Genomic DNA, 23351 nt, shown 5'->3' with positions numbered 1-23351 from the left:
AACAGCAGACAGAACTGCCCATTGTTGTGGATGCCCTGTGTGTTGAGAGAAGGCCCCCCACAAGAGCGGCCACACAGCTTTTTTGTTGACAGACTCTGTCGACAGCAGCGTTATGCCTCAAAGCTTTGGGGCAGAACACTGCTGGCAAAAGTGCTGTGTTTTGTCCAGATACCGTTGACAAAATGCATTTTGTGCGTGCATGTTCCATGAGTTTTGTTGACAAAACCAGGGTTTTTTGCCAACAAAACTTGCTAGTGTAACTGTAGATTTAATAGTAACAGAGAGGACGTGGGTCTGTCCCATGAAAGCTCACCTAATAAACTATTTTGCTAGTCTTTAAAGTGCTACTTGTCTGCTTTTTTTTTTTGTAGATTTAATGTCAGATTTGTCACTTATCTGCTTTTGGTGGAATGAAGGATTTGGAAAATAGTGAAAAGAAAAATAAATGAACAGAGACCAGAAGCTTAATTAACATAAAATTTTATATAGGAGGTGGCACTCCTTGCAAAGCTGGCCATAGGACAGTATGGCTGGGTCTACACTTACCTTGAATATCAATGGCTGCTATGCAATTTTAGGTACATCAGTTGCATATCAAAAATCAATTTTGCAACAATCAAATTTGCCCTGTCCTCACTGCAGAATGTCGATAGGAGTGCTCCTCCCATTAGCATTCCTTAATCCTTGCGGCTCGCAAGGAGTTCCAGGGTTGACACTGGCACCAGAACGCACTGTTTCGTGCATATGTCAAACAGCACCGCAGAAGATTCAACTGAAGCTTTTGATCTTTCGCGGCCAGTGTAGACCCGGCCTAGGTGTGCAGGAGCCCCAGAAGTCAAAGTAGTCAATAGAAAGAATGGAAAGCAGTTATAATTTAGATTGTGATAATTAGCTTTCATGTTCCAGGTTATGAGATTATTATTATTACTACTGTCTTCAAAGAATGTTTTACTCAGAGTACAACATTGCACTCTTGAATTGGTGTATTGGGCTGATGAGGTGTTTTGCTCTACTTTACTTGCCTATAAACCATTGGGTATTGGCCACCTCCATAGGCAAGATGCTGTAAATTCTATAAGATAGGTAAATGGACTTAACAGCAGTTTTATTAAGATAATTACCGTTTGAATCTTTATTCACGTATCATCTAGCCTCTCTTGAGAGTTCCTATTATTTTATGGACACGTATATTGCTTTGTTCAAAGAGATGCTGTAGTATGCTTGAATACAGAGAAACATTAGGCAATTGTGTGTGACATTTCACTAACTGATATTAATTTATACTGGTTCTGTTCTGTGATAACAAGCTAAACTTCCGTTATGTACATAGTAAGAGCTATGTATGCTGTACAATGTCACTGTGAGTGCCTGTCAAATTGTACATTTATTTTTTCTTTAATAAAACAGTCCCTCACCAAATCACAATCTAGAAAGCATTCTTTCAGCCATTTTCCCTTTGCCATGTTAAACAAGGGTAATTTTTTTAAAAATTACTATTGGTCTTTTGCTTAATTTTAGCCCATTAAGTGTAAATGAAAGTCAGGCTGATCAAATGAAATACACCTCTCTCTTGATTTACAAACTTCAAATTTATGAATTTTCATTACAATGAACCAGGTAAATGTATACCTATTTTTCAATTTATGAACACTGTTTTTGCTATAGCGAAGAAACAAGTTTTATCCAAACATCCACAGTATAGCCAGTGCTCCACTAGCAGCTCCATTTTTAATTTACAAATTTTTACCTTACAGTTTTCATCGAACAAATTACTTTCATTAATCGAGGGATAGTTGTATTTCTCGAACTCAGGTGGAATGGTCTGCTCTGTTAACATAGTCATTAAACCACACAAATCAAATGGAGTTGGTTTTAGAATATTATGTCAGAGTTTGGGTTGCTTTTTTAAAAAGATTTCTATAAATATTATTTTTAGACCACTAAGAGTAGTCTTAGCTTCCCCACAACTTTGTGCATCTTAGGACATGCTTTCACTTGGGTACTGGGATTTGTTCCAGTACCACTATGCTTCTGTAACTATGCTTGTTGTGAGAGGAGGGCATCTTTTGAGCTCTGGGACCAGCCCATGACTAATTCAATATGACACTGGGGAATGGGAACTGTGCTTAATCCCTGGGGAAGGTGTAGTACCAGTCCACTATAAGAATGTGTGACATAGCTCATTTCTTTTGTCCTCATCTTGCAAGGCCTGTGTTAATGTCCCAGTCATGGTGCTTTTGGCATTGGTGCTCTTGCTTTTGGGGCCAGCATTTTGAGTATTTCAGTCTTGGGTGTTTTTCCAGTGTATGGCACATTTGTCTCCACTTCGTATAGAGTGTGTTATGGATTTCTACCACCTGACTTTCCTCTTGTTTAGATCAGAATGGAGGGTTCCACAGTTTATGCTGGCTTTCTCTAAAAAAGTTCCTGAGATAGAGCTCCCATCTATGTGTGGCTTCTGCTGGCAGGTTCTTCTTTGCTAGCTTCTTATTTCTTCCTTGCTTTTAGAAGCAGGTGCATGCCACACAGCTCTTCTTATCCAGCATCATTGGAGAGGGAATGTGGCATACATTCCAGTGTTGTTTTGCCTTCTCTGATCTTGTCTACACAAGATGATTTTGGTCTGCTGACCAGTATGGGGATCTCCTGCCATGCCAATAACAATCTGCACACAGTTACTACCAATGGAAAACAGGTGCTCCCACCACTATTTCAGTTGTACTTTCTTTGCTGCATCTACACTACTGTGATCTTTCGAAAGATGGTCTTCCGCAAGATCTTCTTTCAAAAGAGTGTGTCAACACACAAAAAAGTGGATCGAAAGATTGATCCACTCTTTTGGTAGAGAGCATCCATACAGGCCCCACTGTTTTGAAAGAATGGGCCGGATAGAAAAATCTGGCACCATAAGGACCGCTCTTTCAAAAAAAAAAAAAAGGGCCCGCAGAGCATGTACATATACTTTTTTTTTTCCCCCCCAAAAGAAGCTTTTGAAAGGAGGCACTCTTCCTGATTCGGGAGCAGAAGAGGGCTTCTGGAAGAAGAGCTGCATTCTTTCGATTTCGGATCAAATGAGTGCATTTTGTGTGTGGACACTCCATGTGTTGTTTTGAAAAAGGGCATGACTTTCTGAAAGACCTTGCTAGTTTAGAGGTGGGCTTTGTGAGCAAAGTTATCTCAGCTATAGATCTCAAGTGCAGCTGACTCAGCAACAGTGATGGGCAACACTCCATACTCCACTGCGCCTCTCTGGAAAAATTTATGTTCTGTTGATTTGAGGTCAAGTTTTCATCACATCACTCACCTGTAGTGAACAGGCTGCAGCATGCACGTTAGATCCCCAGGTTCACACATTCTCACCAGCATCCACTTCTTTGCATTTGCTGTATTTGCTAAGCTGGTCTTGGAACCTTTCTCTGAAGAAGCTCTCATGTGGTCATATCTACTTACTAGTCTGATGCAGCTGCCACAGTACATTTTGGAGCATCTGGGATGGTGAAGTGATGGTGTCTGCTGAACTCTTTTGTGACCAGGTGAAAAGGATTTTGCCAAGGAACTTATTTGCTCCATGAGACCATGCCGGAAGACAATAAAAAGCCTGACACTGCAGTGAAACAAAGTGTGAGATGCTAGAAGACCATTAAGGCAGGGAAGAAAATCTTCCTCATTTTTGGGACTTTGGAATTAAAGGAGCAGAATTCCTTTTTGAGTACACCACGGCACCCAGCTGTATGCCGTGGAGAGAAGAGGAGGACAGATTGAGGATCAGAACATATTTGCAACTGTACTGGACCCCAAGCCCTCTTGTTAGAGACAAGTTCCAGAAACAGCAGCCAAGTGGGTTTTGGAGGAAATGGTGCTCAGGAAATGAGGGGACCTCCACAAAAGGTATGTTGCTGCTGCTGTTTTTACTGCTTTGGGCTTTATCTGCATGCTTGATGCCTGGGTTCATCAGAGCACTTCTGTAACTGTCACGATATGGGTGGATGCAGTCTCTCATGAGGGAGGAAGGAAACCCTCCATATCCTTTGTTGTCGTAGCATAAATGGCAGCCTCATACCCTATACTCTAGTGAATGCTGCCAGATTCAGGGGCTCTGTCCATATGCCCCATGCACAATGCCCCTTTTGTCAGCTACACTTGCTATTCCAAGTAAGGATACAAGTACATGTTGAACCTCTCTAGTCCGGAACACTCTCATCCAGCAAACTCCATAGTCTGGCATGATTTTAGTTAGCCAGAAGACCACTTATCATGGGTATGGCCAAGCTTGCCATGGTCCCATAGAGTTTATTTACAGTCACCAGTCCTGGCTCTCAGAGTTCTGTGCTGTTATTTAGTTGTAATTTACCACTAATTGTCTTCTAACCGCCCAGTAAGCAGTGAAAGTGCTGGTAATGTGCTAGAAAACATTGACCTCCCATCGTCTGGCGAATGATCTCATCCAGCACCAGTCAGATTCTATGGGTGCTGGACTAGAAAGGTTCAACATGTATTTAGAAAATTCTGCGTAGTTTCTGAGCCACGCCACTAGACCACAAGGTGACCAAGCAGGGAAAACTAAAAATGCATTTACAGAAACAGATAGAAAATGACAAAATAGAATGCTTTCAGAAAGCTACATGATGGGGACTGTGGCTTGGTTCATACGTTGTTTTGGGGTGAGAGACCATGAAGCACATATCTGTTTCCAACCACATTTCATTCTGCCTTTCTATCAAACACATGAGACATAATTATGTGGTAGCAACCTGCTTTAAAACAGCTATAGGCCAGAACAGTGGAAGCATGGCTTTGTCAATCAGCACAAGGCAGTGGCTTATCAGAAAATGGTATAATTTAGCCCAGTTTCCCAAGTGTTCTAAAAAAACATTTCTGATGAAGAGGGTGGTGTAGACATTAACCCTTAATTCAGTTCCCAAACTCCCTGACCACTCATATTAACTCTCTTCACTTTCTTCAGCTCCATTGCACATCTTGTATTACCACTTGATATATAATTGAGCTAATACCTCTGTCTCTGTGCCTACCCTCTCTCTACCCTGCTAGCAATTCCTTTCCTTGCTAGAAGCTAGTGTAGAGGTTCTTTCAGGCATCTTGCATTCTTCAGTAAGTAACCCAATGTTAGTCTACATTCTACTGCAGTGTACATCTTTTACCTCATATAACATATTCAGACCCCTTCCAGCTAACCTAAAAGCTCATAGAGGAACAAAAACAAATAAATGTTAGAGAGACAATCATTTTCATCTCAAATTGCAGCAGAGGATATCTTTCTTGAAGGTTTGGAATTCCAGAATGGACTGAGAAAGTGTTTCTTGTATTTCATTCTTGGTATTGTAAAGGCTCTAGTGTATTCATATGCATATTAACTGTTCCCTTATATTTCATTTTAGAAACCACCACTTTATCAAGGCCACAACTGGGAAGTGCTGTCTCAACATAAACTGAGTGTGATCAGACATCAGGCAACACGAGTGGCAGATGCTTGACAAATCTTCGTGTCAAAAGGTGACAAATGAGAAAGATGAGTTGTTTCTTTACCTTCAGGGAAACACAGAAAGGAGCAGTGGCAGCACATACTAGGTGCAGACAAAAAATAAAAGTCTTAGGAGGACAAACTAAGTTGCTTTTTTGACTGCTGAGACAAATGGAGGGAAGAGAACTGAGAAGTCATGATTTAAAAATACCATGGCAGGACAAAGAGACTGAAAGCGCAAGTGTTCAAGAGATTGCTTTTCAGGGAGTATGTGCAGAGCCCAGAAACTAAGTGCTTGGCTTGTCCTTTCACAGGTTACTGTGCATGGACACCAGTTCCTCAGCAGTGTGTCACAGTAGGGGACAGTAGCAGTATGTATAGAACTTGCCTCCTGGTCATTTCCACTCGACCCTTGCCTATTGTCAGGGAAAAGAACAGGAGCACCTTTGTTCTCTGTTCTTATTATGTTCAGTAACTAACTGTGTGTGGGGTTGTGGTTGATTGTGTTGGGTGCTTATTGCAGTCGGCCTACGTGTTTTAGTGTTTTAATAAACATGGTTTTCAGAAGTTTTCTCTAAAAATTTGTTAAGCAGAATTTTTAGGCTCAATAACATTACCATATTAAATTCTTCTGGGCACTTTTCTCCTTCACTTTCTCTCTCACCCACAATCATGAAAATGTGTCCTTGTATTCATTGCTATCTCAGGTCAAATCCACTACAACTGCACTGTTGTGATCATTTCTTGAGACTGGGAGGGAAGGCGGGGGAAGGCTCTTTATTTATTTAGGGTTGCATTTATACTACATTCATTCCCCTTTTGAAAGGGGAATGTAAATGAGCGAGATTGAAAATGCAAATGAGGCACAGATTTACGAATCTTGTGCCTCCTTTGCATATTCTCTTACGATCTCATTTCCAAAAGAGACTGCTGAAACAAAATAGGAAGAAGGGTTCTTTCAAAAACGGGGCTTGTTTTCGAAGTAACCCTGTCTACACGGCTGTTTTTGTTTGGAAAGCAAGATAGCACAAGAGCATGCGAATGAAGCATGAGATATGTAAATTCACACCTCATTTGTGTTTTTGATCTCACTCATTTGCATTCCCCTTTTGAAAGTCCTCCAAGTGACTCATGGAGCCAGTTAGGCTGGGATGAGTGTATATCGAGTCTCTCTCTCTAAGTTGCCCTATGTTTTACCTGTACTGCTCATTTAGATGTCCCCTGCCCCCTCTGTTGGGCCACATGTAATGTCTAGCCATTAATTTTTCATTACCTCTAGCAGAAAATTCTCCATGAGCAAAGAACTAGCTCCACCCATTCAGCCTCACTGCCATTTTGAAAATATTTTGCGGAAATGGCTGTATTTCCCAGGGCGACATAGAAGTTGGACCACCTTCTTCCATGACGCTCTTGGATTCCAAGTAGCCTTCTCAGATCTCTCACAGCCTATCGCTTTCAGTGCTATGCTGCAAAGTGTGGGATAGGCGCACAGATGGCAGAGCATCTGCAATATCTGGTTGTCATGCTGAGTGGGAGAATGGGACAAATCTGGAGAGCAGCAAAATGCATTGCACAATTGCTGTTTACATGGGCGCAGTTTCACTAGTGCTGTTAAAAATGGTATGATCCATGTTTGACTTGGGGAAAACAGAGAGGAAAATAGCTGGGCATATCCTTTGTGTGCTCTGTGCACCATGCTTGGAGAATTTGGCTTAAAGGAAAATAACAGGTTTTTATTTTAAGAACAAATCAGCATTAGGGCGTGGCCGCATGGCCCAGTAGTTCAGATCAGGGGGCTATGAATTGCAGTGCAGATTAGTGTGCTGCACTGCACCGCACCATGTAGACCCTGCTAGTGTGAACTAACCAGTACCTAGATCACAGTAACATACTCCTGTTTTGTTATTAAAATAGAAACCTGGGGCACAAGCTGCTTCCTGTGTCTTTTGTGTGCCTGTTGCTAAGTTGGGAGAGAGTAATTCTCCATGGAAAATATTTCAGTTGATCACTGTTAACCACTTAATACTACATAAACCATTTTTTTTCTTTTTTGAAAGCAAAAACACCAGCGAGCCAACGCACATGCCATCCTTGTCCCCATTCGCGTGCAAGTCAGAATGGTTTTTTTTTTTTTTTTTACCACAGACATCAGCTCTTTTATCTTTCCAATTACTTTGTGCTGTTGAAAAGCAACAAATAAAACAGATTTACTTTTGTCTTGTAATGATCTGTGGAAACTGTCGCTGTGAATGTATGATCAAGCTTCTTATTGAAGTACTGCACGTTTAACACATACATGCCGATGTGTGCTTTATTACCTTTTGCCTCCATGCCGGCACAGATGTACACAATGTTCGGTTGTTAATTTGTAATACAGTGGCATACAGAAGCCAGACCAGGAATAGCACCCCATTGTACCACTATGCAAACACATTACAGCAGTAGGCTCTGCTCCAAAGAACTTGCAGTGTAAATGGACACAACAAAAGGTGGGACTCCAAAAAAGAATTGGAAGTGTCATGCTCAAGGCTACAGAAGAGGCTGGTGGTAGAGATGAGTCTACAACCCGGGTCTCTGATTTCCAGACCAGTACTCTATCCACCAGACTACACTGACTCTCAGAATTGCTTACCTTTGACTCTTACATACAATGCTAATCCTGGTCCACAGGTTTAACATGGAATAAATAAATTCCTTCCATGTATTTGGATCTTACTCTGATGTTCTGTAGCAGTTTTCATGAGACTGTTTTAATATAATAGTACGTGGTGCATAGTGTTGCATTTGTGTATTTGTAATTCAGCCTTTTTAATGTGTGTTTAAAAATCTTAAGTATGTAGCAGTCACATTAGAGTGTTGTAAGTATGTTGTAATGCTTACTGCTGTGGGCTTTTTTAAGTATCTATGAAAAAAAGTGCCAGTGAGATTTTAATTTAATGGAGAAACAGCAATTGTTAGACTTTTTTAATTTGGCTAGTATACTTAATTTTAAGCAAAGGTGCAAAAACTGAATTTATGGTTATGTGAAATGAGTTGGTGTTACACTGTAGATCTATTTACCCTTTCCAATTTAGAATCCCTGGCGTTGGTGTTGGCTCATTATTTAATCTGCGTAAAAGAGTTTCTTCAGCATGTCATAGGTACTTGTTTTCATATGGCAGAACAGAAAAAGTCTGTAGCCCAACATTTCTGATTCATAAGGTGTGAAATTTCAAAGGTTATGTTTCATGATAAGAGTTTCAGAATGTAGACTTGACATTTAGAGAACAAAGTAGTAATCCAGGATGATGGTGCCTAATTCAACCAAGTGTTACAGATCTGTGATGTTAATAACTGACTTTTTTAACATTCTCAGCACGTCATGCATTTAATCTCAGATAGAAATGTTCCTCTGTCTTCTTCATCGGTGTGCTGTACTGTTGTGTTATAAATTGTAGATATGTAAAAAATAAGACACTGCTAAAACACAGATTTCAGAGCAGTATAAAGTATGAACACAACACCTGGGCTACATCTAAGCTAGAGAGTTTTGTCGACAACCCCGGGGTTTTGTTGACAAAACTCTCAGAGCATCAACACACAAAATGTGTTTTGTCAACAGTCTTTGGACAGAACTCAACACCTGCTCTTCCAGTCTGCTTTTGTGTGTGGACGTGATCTGTCGAGAAGTTTTGCCAGAAGATTTCTTCTGACAGTAACTTCTGTTGACAGATTGCCGAAGTGTGGACGTAGCCTTGATGTTTTGCTCTTCTGGGTTTAGAGGGGAATTTAGGATACATGTTTTTTCTTCTTCGCAGTTACTGTTTGGCTTGATAACATTTTCTTTTATTCCTCCACTAAGGGAAGCTTTTTAGAGTCGTTAGAAAGGAGAACAGCCATTTTCTTTCCTACTTTAAAATCAGTTAAATATAACTGGTCTTTATTTTAGGAAATATGATGAGACCGCCACTGAATTGCTGCTCTCTAGTGTGGGTATTTTTTTTTAAATGCTTCCCTTTGTGACTACTTAATAGAGATCAGCTGGGAATTAGATTTCTTCAGTTAGCATAGTGCACTGTGTATCAGAAAATGTGTATTCTCTTTTTGACTCTTGTGTTTTACAGTGTCTAGACAAATCACTTTGCATCAGTTTCCATAATAGGCACGTTTATAGGGCATTTGAGTATTTTGGATCAAAGTCGCCAGCTAGGCGACAAGTGTTTTGGTTGCTTTCAATCAATTTTTATTGCTCAAAAGGTGAACGCAAATTCATTATGCCAGGCTTTGTAAGGAACATGAACATAATATACAACAAGCTATCATTAATTTTCCTCTTTGAGGGGAAAAATGAGGAATATTTCATGTTTGTCATTGGCAGAAAGTCCACAGGTTAAAGAATGAGCTTTACAAATCTACGTGGAAAGTTTGATGTATGGATTATTTTTTAAATGACAGGTTTTAAAAACTTATCTGCATCCTATCTGCACCCCCCCTGTGCCCCTGGTTGCTCTTTTTTTTCTCTTATGCTTCTGTATATGGTTTCCTGGGTGGTGTGGTGTGGTAATACTGTGCAGAAATGAGCCATATTGCTAGGAGTCTGCAGATTTTGTGCTGGTTTGTGTGTAGGGTAGGGTGGGGGTGAGAGTGGTTTTCCCCCTGGCATCTACCACAAAAGTAGTTTATAAATGACTAGATATATTTTTTAAAACAACATGTGTTTCATTTAAAGGGCAAATACATTGTCTGTAAGATTATGGATATGTGAACCTAATTTCTCTTTTAAAAATGGCTCTAAAGGTCCCTTCACCCACTTTCCTCTTCCTCAGTTTTCTGTTTTTCTTTCAAACCGCAAACGCCCCAGCTAGGAATTCACGTCTGTATATGCATCACAGGTGTTAGGCCATAGATGTATAAGATGCAGACTTAGTGTCCTTTAAGCCTTTTCTGGTATTGCAATAAAATACCCACAGTTGGTCTGTGTCAGCTGACTCAAGACTACTGGGATTGGGCTGCCGGGCTATAAAATTGCAGTGTAGATATTCAGGCTCAGGGACCATACCCCACATGGGATCCCAGAGCCTAGGCTCCAGCCTGGGTCTGGATCTGCAGATTGATAGCCCCTCAGCCTGAGTCAGCTGATGCAGGTCACATGTGGATGTTTCATTGTAGTAGAGACATGCCGAGGCCTTTCAATGGGGAGTTGGGGCAAAGAGGAGGAATGACAAAGGGGGTGGTTGCCATGGGGCCTGGTAATTCAAAGAGGCCTGGAGCTCCTGGCCACTGCCCCTGCTGCTGGTGTCTCAGGTCCTTTAAATTGCCATTGGAATGCTGCACCATGTGCTCCGCGTGGCTCTCAGGGCTGGGGGGAGGGGTGCTAGTGCTGTCATTTGGGCACTGCTGAAGGTGGAATGGCCCCACCCCATCTGCCTGAAGTTCCACCCCTTGTGAGGGCACAGAGTCTGGCACTTCCACACCTTGCCTGGGGACCCACAGAAGCATTTGGCTCCCCTGCACATACCATTACTCCATTTCCACGCCCATTGTCAAATCTGGAAAAACTTTTCTCTAGGAAAAAAAATTACAATTCGTTGTTCAAATGTGGCTCATCTGGTTTGTGCCCTGCTCTTCTTCCCACATTCCCTCTGCACTGCCCTTTCTGCTAATCAGAAGATTCAAGCCTAGGGATTTCTGTGATAATAGTAGAATACAGGAGCACTAACTATAGCCTTATATACGAAAGCCCCAATCCAGCGAACCACTGAAGTGTTGCATCTGATGAATCGGGTCTTTGCCCCCGAAAGCTTATGTTCCAAAATATCTGTTAGTCCATAAGGTGCCACAGGACTTCTCATTGCTTTTGGAGTTAGACTAACACAGCTACCCCCTAATACTGAAGTGTGTCTAACTTAGTATATGAGTAATCCCATTCACTGAGAGGTCAGTAGAATTATTATCATATAGGAGTCTTCTCATATCCTACAGTAGTCTTGTATCCTAAAATTCATCCTCCTTGGGCTAGGTAAATGCAGATAATTTCCATCTCAAAAGAGTATGGACACAGTTTTTTAGTCCAAATTTACTGCTTCTGGATTTTGGTTTTATGGGTGTCTAAAAGGACGATAAAACCATAAACCTGTGCGTGAGATTTATTCTTAAACTTCTCTTTCAGCAGTTTTCTTTCACAAACCTCTCTCTACTAGACTTCCACTTCAACTGCCCAAAAGGCCTTAAATACAGGGTACAGCTAAGAAGCTCCATCTGCCCTGATGAGTCAGAAGGGTTTAGCATCCCCCTCACACAAGCTGGGCTGACAAAAAACCCAAGCACCCCCTTACAACACGTGTCAACTTCAAATTATCCCAGGTTTTTGTTTTGTTTTGTTTTTCATATCTTTCCTTTGGGAGGTTTGAGGGAGGACAGGAACGGATTGTGATAATATTTATATATTTTTTCCCGGAAACCATATTCTTCATTGGTAGTTTCATAACTAACTCTGGTAAAAATAGAACGTGTATGTAACTTTCTATCTTTCATCATCCTAGGCCCCAGTCCAGCATATATCTGCATGTATAGATTCTTACTTCTGCTGGGACTCCAGACACAAGGGTCAATGCATGGCAATAAATTTCCAGGATTGTTCCCATAGTTAGCTGCTTGATTGTTAAATAGGATACCATTGGTCACAAAACCCTATTATGAAAATTTAATTTATAAATTAATCTAAGTGATAAAGAGAAGGGTAGTTTTGTATTGGATGCTCAGATACATTGGAGATGGGTTCATTAGGAAATGCCTAAGATCAAAATAAACTAAAATTTCTTGTTGATGGAAAGTGCCACATCTCTTACTTTCCACATCAAACTGTGAGGTATCAGGAAGAAAATATGCCTCTTGTACAAATGTCCTAAGTAGTATGAACAGTGAATGGAGATCTACACAGTACAGTGTTCACACCAAGCTTAAGCTGTACCAGAGCTGTGTCATATCAACACTACTATACAGCTCAGAATGCTGGCAGATGACAGAGTGAGACCTTGCCAAGCTCTCGTCCTTTCACGCCACCAGCCTTTGCAAGATACTTCTCATCTTTTGGCCAAAAAAAATCTCCATCCGTGACCTGCTCCTGTGATGCCACCAGGAGGACATGACCACTGTCTTCATGAGAAGACACTGCAGATGGATAGGGTAGGCGATGAGAAGGGAGGCAGGTGCCATTGTAAAGATAAACAAGAAGTCCTGTGGCACCTTATAGACTAACAGATATTTTGGAGTATAAGCTTTCATGGACAAAGACCCACTTAGTCAGATGCATGAGTCATGCATCTGATGAAGCAGGTCTTTGCCCCTGAAAGTTATGCTCCAAAATATCTGTTAGTCTATAAGGTGCCGCAGGACTTCTTGTTGCTCTCGAAGATACAGAGTAACCTGACTACCTCTCTGATAATTGTAAAGATAGCACTTCACTGGACTCCTGATGGATGACGGAAATGTGAGAGGCTCAAGACAACGTGGTGGCGTTCTGTTGAGGCAGACGTGAAGAGAATGAACTACAGCTGAGACACTGGAGAAAATGGCTAAAGACAGACAGAAGTGGTAGAGGACCTTCATTGCTGCCCTACACACCAGCGGGTGTAACAGGCTTTAATTGTAACTATATAGGAAATACTGGTTGTCATTAGGTGCTCATGATAAGGTTGAGGTCAGTGGTGGAGGTGAGTGAAAGTGTCCTGAAGGGTTGGGCTCAGTCTTGAGGAGAGGTGGACTCTGTTCATGGGCACTTGCTCAATTTCATTATAGGAGTTTCCCACAGGAGACTACTGGTATATAATTGTCTCTCTACAGTTGAACTCGTATATGAAGTTGCCCAGGGAGTTAGAGAGGTGGGTTGTTGTTACATCAGTATATTGTTATCACACAATTGTTCATCTGTTTCAATTAATCCTTCATTGTCCTTTTTTAAATTTGTCATTGAAATGACATTGTTATTTGGGTAAGTGACATCTGGGTTTCATTTTAGCTAGGCAATACTATGGATTGAGGGAAATGTTCTGAGAGAATTTTTTGTACTGTGTGCATGCTGGCATGGCAGGTGAGGTGTGAAATATGGGGTTAGTTGGTTTCTACTTGTGCTGACCTTTGGGGTAACCTCATGTGAGTGGCTCTTTGCTTTGTCTCTTTTGTTTGATTTCCAGACATTGTATTTTTGTTTGCAATGTATGGTGTTTAGATGCCTTTGGATAAACATCTTCTAAAGAAATTAATGAATAATTTTACTATGTTTTACATGTCAGAATATATTTTACAATGTATAAAATGACATAAATGGTTTGGAAGTGTTCTACCTTTGCAAAATGTTTTATTGTTGTATTACATCTGAAGTACAGAATTAACTCCAGTCACTGATATTTAGTAAGAATAATCCCTTTAGTCCTCATAAACATATCCTTTGTTTGGGTATCATCTGAAATAAAACAGAATTCAGAGAGTAGATAAAAGTGTAATATTAGTATTACAGAAAATTAGACTTTATATAAGATCTGTTATTGACTCATTAATGATGACTTTTTCCAAACTTTCAGTTTTTGTAAATTTCTTAATTGGCAAATGTTCGTATTCATATAATGTAAAACTGACTCTCCTGTCATTTTTGTTATAAAAAAAACGTGGCAGATATGCACCATTTCTAAACTTTTAATATTATTCTATTACGTTATTAGCCCCTTGTAGTTGAGCCATTTATGAAACTCAGAGTGCTCCCATTTGCAGGGATTTATTCTTCTATCATTTTTTTCCTTTTTTTTTTTTTTTGCCAGAACACCGTCATGTTCGTGTTCTGAAGGTTAATGCCCAAAGTCAAGCAGACAGAAGCCAAGTGCTGCAAGGTTTCCAAGATTAGGACTGATTCCCTTCACAGAAATAAATGATTCCTGCCATGTTCAGTGATTTTGTGCAGCGCTACTCACGGCTGAGCGAGTGCATCAATACTGTAGTCCTTACATGCTGTACATACTGATGACACTCTGTGTTAACTTGATTGACTGAGCAGTATACTGGAGAGGATGCACCTGCAAGAGATGTGCAGACACACATTTTTATTCTGGTTTCAAAACATTTATTTTACATTTATTTTACTTGGATGTCTTAGTTTCAAATTCCATGCATTATCATGTTGAGCTGCTAAGGTAGAGCAAACCATTCTGTGCTTCTTTGTTGTTAGAGCTTTATTGGGAAATGATCTGAGGTGCACCTTCTTTATTTTTTTAAACCAAAAGCCTGATTTTATGCTTTTAAAGGAAAATTACATAAAAGGGACTACTCTGAAATCTGAAAATCAGTAACCATGTAAAGTACAGATGTCTTAGTTTAATGATAAGTAAGTAGCTCGTGTAATCCACTTAAAAGCAGTATTTTTGTTACATTTTTTTATGTTTTGTTATTTTTATAGGCTTTAAGACAACAGCAGAAAAGAAGAAATGGAGTCTCAATGATGGTAAACAAGACTGTTCCTCGTGTTGTTTTGACACCATTGAAGGTGTCTGATGAGCAGTCGGATTCACCTTCAGGTAAATAGCTAAAGGAGTGTGTGAAATATCAGTTTTAGTCACAAAGCCTTCCTCTGAATGATTCTGTAGCATACAAAATTTAGAATTGCTGCAAATAATGGTACTTCCACAGAGTAGTTTTGTTTAACTTCTTTATTTCCTTACCAAATCTAGTGAGTCAAAAATGGAGGATTTTTCTTTGTTTTAATAAAGGACTGAAAGTACATAATAAAACAACAGTTGCTAGGAGCAGCTTTAAGGGAATGCAAAGTAACATTTCTTTTGGCTATGGAACTCTAATGGAAGACCACATGCTGGCATTCAACGCCATCAAAAAACAGCTCCTCTGTGAGTGTGAATTTTTGTCTCAGTTCTCCATTGCAATATCAGAGTTCCCTACATTAGCTTTTTTGTTCTGGCAACATTCTTATTACCACAGTGCAACCCTGACCTTTAGCTGCTTCATTTTAAAAAAGATCCTACAGAGATGTACTTCCATGTTTATAATAGATTGATGATTGTGTTTTCCAGGTATTCTACTTTTGTAAAAATTACTTTGCAAAGAATTGTTTTTCCCCCTTTGTTTGCTTTATTACTTCATAACATGGAGTTTAATTATTTTAAAGATATTTCTTGAACATCATAGCAGTGCCCTATTTAAATTGGATTAGTGAACATTTTGATTGACTGCAGTGTTCAGCAAAATTTATTTTTCTCCACTTACTTGATTTATTGAGTTTTTCCTTCTATTTCCTCCAGTGCTCATGAATCAAAGTGTGACCAAAAAGGTTTATTACTTTTCAGCAAGTATCACATAAAATAGATGTTGTTCTTGATTTAAAAAAAAAATGGTTTTTGTTGTGAAGGGGAAAGAAGATGCATCCCTACAATGTTTTTTCTCTCTTTTATTTTTAAGGATCTGAATCTAAAAATGGAGAAGCAGACAGTTCTGATAAAGAAATGAAACATGGGCAAAAATCGCCAACTGGAAAACAAACAAGTCAGCACTTAAAGAGATTAAAAAAGTCTGGTTTAGGTGAGTAGGACTTGTCGTTTGTTAGTTTGATACTGAAGTTTAAGTTTTTATAAACCGTGTAATCTCCCTTTAGAGAGGGTTTTCTTTTTTTTTTGGCCACTGTCGTATGACAATGCTATTATCAATGCAAAAGCAGGCCCTTTCCCAATAGCACATCTCCTTTGGTGGCTACCTCATCTCTGTGAACTCACAGTGTTGCCTCCATTTAGGAATCTTTTTCCTAGCATGCCGTCCTTCATCTGGCCTGTAAATTTGACAACACCACGTAGCTGCAGTCTAAAGTGGCCATTTTGTAACTAAGTCTTGCTTGCTGCATTGCCCTCTTTATTAGCTGGGAAGTATTCCTATCTCCTCCTATGCTTTCCCAGTCTTCTCGTTCTTATTCCCAAAGAAAATGGCACATTCTTACATACTTGTGAGGAGAAATCCTGTTAGTTTAATTGTATTTTCGTATTCTGTCCCGTAACGAGGCATGGTACCTTCCTTTTTATACTGATTTTAGGACTTGTGCATTATTTTGAAGCTAAGTGGCTAGAGTGGTAAATACCATTTAATAATTAAGATTTTTTTTCATCTTGTTCATCCAATGTAGTGGATGATGATCTGCACTTGATGTAAAATCTTGTGCTAATAGGACAGAAAGTAATCCTTCAGAACCCAGATATTCCTGTTCTGTTGTGATTTTTTTCTTTTCTGTAGAAAATAGTTTACTGTTCACACAGGCTACATCTACATGGCCATTTAGCCCAACGCTGCTGCCAGCAACGCTATGCTAATGACAGTTCATGAAATTGCAAATGGAGGACAGTTTGCAAACTTGCTCGGCTAATTAGCATAGATTTTTTTCAGGCATAAGGGACTGGTGACAGAGAGGGGCTTAGCCAGCAGAGGCACATCCACACAGCCTCTGTACTGCTGGCACACCACTTGCCGACAGCAAAATCAGTTAATTACCACAACTGCGTGAGTTTGCCAGCGATCCTCCATTTGCAGTTTCATGATCTGTCATTAGCATAGCGCTGCCGGCCGCCACACTGCGCTAAACGGCTGTGTAGATGCAGACATACAGAATAGGGTGTTTCATTTCGTCAAATTCTTGGCTCAGCTTTGCTCCTATCCCCAGTTTAGAAGCATCAGTTTGCAAAATAAATGGTTTTTCAAAGACTGGTCTGTGTAAAACAGGGTAATCACTTAACTGTTTATCTCCACAAAGGATTGTTCACATTCAACAGTCTGAGTTCTTTTGACATGTCTGGTGAAATCTGTTAGTGGAGCAGGCATCCCGGAGAAGTTAAGAATAAACTTTCTGTAGTAGCAGGCTAATCTTAAGGATTTAAATTTTACTTTGGTAATAAGAGCCTTGGTCACCTTTAGTGTCCTGTCTTTGCCTTGTTTTATTTTTATTAATCCATTTTCTGAAGAAGGAAAAAACCTACAAGGTATTGTATTTCTCTGTTTGTGAAGCAACGTCTTGCTATAAACAGCTGTAAGTAATTCTTAGACTGCTTCTCCTGGGTGTGCCCGATAGTTCACCCAAGTCTTTTTAAATAAGAGACCATCATCGAGTTATGTGACTCAGTTTCATACATTGCCTTGCAGCAGACTATCCATCAGTCTTTGAAAAGTGGCTGGTGGGTCATATAGACCAAATGGCATGGTTGTTAAAGAAATAAAAATAATCCCTACGGTGCTAGAATTTGTTTTACAATGGGCTGTTGGGTATAGAGGGATCTTCCACTAATCTTTGTCTACTGTTGAGCGAGATTTTGCCGCCTCCCTTTTCCTTAGTATTTTGTTAGTTACTGGAATTGGATAGTTATCAAATGTAGAGACAGCATTATTTTTTTTTTCGGAAATCTATATAGAAGTAGCTCCCTTGTCTTTTGGGGTTACTGGGGAATACCATGGGCTTCTGGAGGTGTCAGGAATTTTTAATTTGAGCATGTTTTCTTCTTCCTCTGCCAAAGTTTTAATCAATTCAGATATATGCTTGAATCTTTGATTTAAGGGTTTATGGCCCTCAACATCTATTATGTGAGTAAGTATCATAGTGTGTTCCGAGGTACTAGTAAAATAATTGCTATCTACCTTTAAGGTCCAAATCTCAGTGATGTGCCTAACTATCTGAATTTCCAGACACTTTCTTGGTCTCCCAAATTTCTTCTGGTGCACTCACTGATTTACTTGTCATACTACAAAAAGATAAACAAACAAACAAAAAACATTCTGACCACTTTGGGGTTCATTTTACCCTTTAGGACAAATTCACAGAATATAATTTTTGTCCTTGTTTACCAGTAGTGTTAATTGCATGAGATGTACAGGACTTACACATCTCAAAGACAACATGATCCTCGCCCTTTTGCTGCTAATTTAGTTTTGCTGCTGTGGAGAAGAAGCAAAACTTTTTTCACCTGATCTATATTAAATTCCCTTGCTTTGTTATCACATCATGAGTTCTGGTTTATTGAGACTTATGTTAATTTTCTCAGCTTGAAATAAGATAATCAGAGTGAGTTTCTATCATCTTTGGAGTGTACTCTGTAACTGTGGGGGTCCTTTTTTTTTTTTTTCTTTTTTTCTGACCTCAGTTTCCGGTTCTTTGATAGCCCTGGGTCTCCTAGATTGATGGTCATAAAATAATCCAAAAGGTGGCTGCCCAAGATACTTTTCTGTAGGAAAAGAAGAAATAGATCATCTCATCTCTATGTTGGCATCCTCCTGAGTATATTTTAAGTGTGTTTTTTCAAGGTTTCTTTACAGTAGTCTACCTGCACATTATTCTGGGATGATATGTTGTGGTGTTAAAGCAGTTACTCCTACTAGTCTCTGCAGTAATACTGAATTGAAGTTGGTATTGATAGCAGCGTGAAAAAGCCAACACATCTATGCCTCAGCTCTGTGAAGATGAACCCTTTAATTCTAGAGCAGATCTTGGAGGGTTAAACAAATGTTTATTTTTTGATACATCTTTTCCATTTCTATTAATTTTTCCATAGAAGGGGAAGCTACTAGCAGGGAGGAACAATTTTTCTCCAATTTGCACCTAAAACATGAAGACAGATGCATCCTACATTGTTAATAGAAAGGAATGTAAACATGTTTAAATCATATACCTCATGCTTACTCGTATTGCTCTTGGGAATTGTGTTTTTTCTGCATGTATAGTTAGTGAGTGGAACAGATGGTGAAGACGATTTAATGTGATGTGCTCATTAAAATGAGCACTTCTTCAACATGATTGTCCTACATAAGAGGAGATTCATTTGTTTTTCTTGGAGCTTTTGCAGTATTGAAATGCAATATATTGGACACATGTATTTGTATAAAGATACACTTTGTTGAAGCCAAACTAATCCTTAGTCAGTATTGTTTGTTGAGAAGTAACAAGGAATTACAGGAAAATTTGTTTAAAGGGGAAAACTGGAGAACTGGCAAATTGGCTGCAAACTTTTAATTGGATAATATAATAGCTTTTCAGCAGAGACCGAACAATGAAGTTCCTAAGAAATTCAGAAAAATCAAATTGTAATATATTTTTATTAATGTTACTCTCCATACTGAGTGACCTTCAGTAAAGGTCTCTTTGCCCATTTCCCGATCCATTAAATAGGGATATTAATCCTCCTTTCTAGATCATCTGGGGGAGCCTCAGAGGAAAGACCCAATGCGAATATTGAGTATGCTCATCATTAACAATAACAGAATAATAAACAATCCGTGAGACTCCTTCAAAACTGTGGTATGAATCACCTTTTGCTTGGGTTTGATCTTCATGAAGTGCATCTCTTTTTAGGACTTTTGAAATATTAAAAATGCAATTAAATAAGAATCTCTGGTGATTGGCCTCAGCAGATTCTGTCTTCAACATTTCTGCTGAACCTTCTGGTTATAAATCTACTCTTTTTTTAATCTCACCTGGAACTTGCAGGTTCTTTTGGACTAGCTAGGTCTTGTGAGCTAATTTCATGAACCTCTGTCCAGTTTGATAGAATCTTAGCTGGAGCCACTGCTGACACACACTTGTCCCACACAGTGGTGGGGCATGTGAACAGAGCAGATGGAGGATGTGCCATGTGTGCAGCCCGAAGGAGTCACATTTCACCATGCTGCAGTGTCCAGTTCACTACATGTGGTGAACGGCAAGCGTATTAGACACAACAGTTTCAACTAATAAACTAGACAGTCTTCTCCTTTCTGATCACATATGTCTCAAGCAGCGATAGTGCACTGGGTGTTTTTTTGAGAGGTAGTAAAAATACAGAAGAGTGGCAATACGTAGAAAAAGCAAATACATAGGTTAGGTGGACAACAATGTGCTGCAGGAACACAAATTAACACTTCACTCTGTGTAATAATTTCACCAACCTGGGCCTATTCAAGTAGCCATGTGTTCTAATAGACACTCAGTCTTGTGTGAACTAATTTTGCTTAGCGGTATATACTTAAAATATGTTAGTGAAATGACAGGAAAATGTACTTGTTCAGCCAAATCAAGATATCCTGACTTCTAGTTCAAGAAAGAGAATATTGGTCATAGTGTAGACTGAAACATGGTTGCTGAGAAAGGTGAGGTAGTACGCTTTGGGATGTAAAGAAAGAAGCTCCTAGGCTCCAGGAGAAGAAAGCTGTATTTCTTTTAACAAAGCTCTATCTTATTGGTGTGCACTGTAATATATAAAATATTAATAACTTTTGAGAAAAATTGCTCCTATTTGCTTTATCTGTGGTAAAGGTGAATATGTTGTTTATTTACTCCAGGACATTTGAAATGGACCAAAGCAGAGGATATTGACATAGAAACACCAGGATCAATTCTAGTGAACACTAACCTGAGGGCTTTAATAAACAAACACACCTTTGCTTCCTTGCCTCAGCATTTTCAACAATACCTCCTGCTTTTGCTTCCAGAAGTAGACAGGCAGGTAAGTAGAAACATAAAATATTTGCTTCCTTACTAATAACTTTTGTTTTGGAAGTAGTTACAAAGTCTTACTGGATTCCATTCAAAATCATTGTTAAATGAAACTTGTAAAATAATTGTTTTTAGTAGCTGTTTTACATCAGCTAGTTTTAATTAACATTCATGTGCCGATCATGTGCTGTCCCCTTGCTTCCTCCACCTCATCTCTGATCTCCCTGAAACCCAAGCCACTCCATTACATCCTGTACAAAATGCAGCTGGTCGGATTTACCTTTCTCACCTGTTCAGTTCCTCTAGTGTTTCTCCTTTGTGTTCTGTGGCATGCTTAATCTTTCAAAGCTCTGCACGGTCTCCCTGCACATCTTATTTTTTGCTGTGCTCCCATCAGCCTCTGCACTTTCCAAGTACATTAGCCTCTCTCACTCCTATGTCCGTGCCTTCTTCCACACTTCAGCTTACTCTGAAACAAAATTCTCAGTTCCAGTGCACAAGGCCCCCAGCCTCTCACCTCATTCATATCCCTGTTAGAAGACTTAATTCTTGCATTGGCCCCTCTAGTGCTGTGGACTCTGGCTCTGTGCCCACTCTGCTAGGCATAATGGGAGTGGCATGGAAGGAGGAGATACAGTTGTCAAGGTATTAGTTCAGATTTCCCAACATGTGTTGTCCCATCTGTATGTGTCCTATAAACTCTGTTCCTTGGGTAGTGGAGCCTCTCTATCTTTTGTCCAACATGTTGTTAGGTTACCAATTAGAAAAATAGTAGTTTAGGTAGGTGCATGAACACTTGCTTCATTTAAACACAAGTATAGGCTCAGTGACTTCTATCCTCCCGCCCCTGCCTGGGTGGTGGACACTGGGTCCCGCAGCAGCCGGCCCAGGCAAGCAGCCCCAGCTGTGCAGCATGGTGGTTAACCAAATGTGCTGGTTATCCAAATGCCAGGTAACCAGGCTTTTACTGTATGTCAGTGGTTCACAAACTTTTCGGCGTCACGGCCCTCTTTTGATTTTTGAGAAACCCTCACGGCTCGCCTCCACCTCGTCTTTACCATCATCCAACATCCCCTTTAACAAAAAATTCAATTTGCAATTTAAAGTAAACACAACAGCTTAATATACAAATGTTATTTAAAATTAAAAATAAGTACAAATAATTTTTCTTGGCCCCTTGTGGGTGCCTGGTGCAGCCCCAGCTGGCCAGCTGCCTGAGCCCAGTGCCAGCCTCCAGAGCTGCCCACATGCCAGCTGCCCACCCGCCTGAGATCTGTGCTGCCAGAGCTGCCTGCCTGAGCCCCACACTGCTGGGACCAGCCACCCACCCCAGCCACAGGCCAGCTGCCCAAGCCCCATGCTGCCAGGGCCAGCCACCAGCCCGAGCCGCCCAAGCCCTGCTCTGCCGTGGCCAGCTGTCAGAGCCCCACCAGTCCCCCAAGCTGGCCAGCCACCTGACCCCTGCGAGCTGTCCACCCGAGTCCCTCTCCTGCCCTCCCACAAAGCCAGGCACCCCCAGCCCCCCATCTAACCCCATCCTCCTTCCCCCCCAGCCCACACTCACTCTCATTTGCAGAAGGCAACCATCTCCACACGGGTCTTTGCCAGCTGCCTGCTTTTTATAGCAGCTGTGCCAGGTCACCCATGTAAAATGGCAGGGGTTGAGAGCCGGAAGCAAAGGCTTGATCTTTCTTCAGTAGGGGGGAATAATGCGGGGAGATAGGTCACCTCACTCCCCCCCCCTTGGAATTTCTTTACGCCCCTTCAGCGGGGCACACCCCCCAGTTTGGGAAATCATGCTGTATATGCTTAAATACTTTGCTGAATCAGGGATTGATGTTGTATGCAGACCATCAGAGAATTAGGTTTCCTTGTGTTCCAGGTCCACAAAGGATTTGATTCTGTTACAGCCCCAGTTACAGAGCTGGCTCTTAGGTCAAACTGTTGTGACTCATGGCTTTAGCTCTTGAGCTCTTTGGTTCATTCTTCAGTTTTTGTCAAGATGTCAGATGCCACAAAAACACAACAGAAAGCAGTGAAATATAAGATCATCAGCAAGAGGGCAATTCAAGTGCTGATGTAAATTGACTCCATCTTAACAAATTATTATATGGTGTATTTTAAGGGCTCTTCAAACCATGTTATTTGTCAGCAAGGAGTATTTGAAGTGAATGAAAGCCAGATTTGCATCAGAAGTTATGTAAAAATATTTATTCTCATGCTCCTCAGATGCACTTTAAATTATTATGAACCAAATTAAAAAGGACAGTGTTTCATCAGGCAGAAAAAGAGAATTAGTCTTAAATTTGTGATGTAGTTAAAATTTTATTGATAATTTTCGGTTATCTAAGATCCTTAGTGATTCAGAAGAGATAGGATTGTCTTGTTAGATTTCATTGT

The 23351-nt window shown here is 40.2% G+C and overlaps 1 protein-coding gene across 3 annotated transcripts in view; it reads left to right on the top strand.

Annotated features, from left to right (window-relative positions):
* ASXL3 (ASXL transcriptional regulator 3) overlaps positions 1-23351 on the top strand; it is a 159334-nt gene that overhangs the window by 91431 nt on the left and 44552 nt on the right. For 2 of the 3 annotated variants that reach the window (XM_074987226.1, XM_074987224.1), the window contains 3 exons: positions 14904-15021; positions 15917-16036; positions 20798-20961. In XM_074987226.1, coding sequence (XP_074843327.1) covers positions 14904-15021; positions 15917-16036; positions 20798-20961 — 402 coding nt within the window. Of the gene's footprint in view, positions 1-14903; positions 15022-15916; positions 16037-20797; positions 20962-23351 lie in introns of those variants that run through there. The other variant, XM_074987225.1, reaches the window with a different exon arrangement.

The sequence above is a fragment of the Carettochelys insculpta genome, chromosome 2, assembly GCF_033958435.1.
Source record: "Carettochelys insculpta isolate YL-2023 chromosome 2, ASM3395843v1, whole genome shotgun sequence".
Classification (NCBI taxonomy): domain Eukaryota; kingdom Metazoa; phylum Chordata; order Testudines; family Carettochelyidae; genus Carettochelys; species Carettochelys insculpta.
Note: the sequence above shows the minus strand (reverse complement) of the source record. Positions and strands in the feature narration are given on the sequence as shown.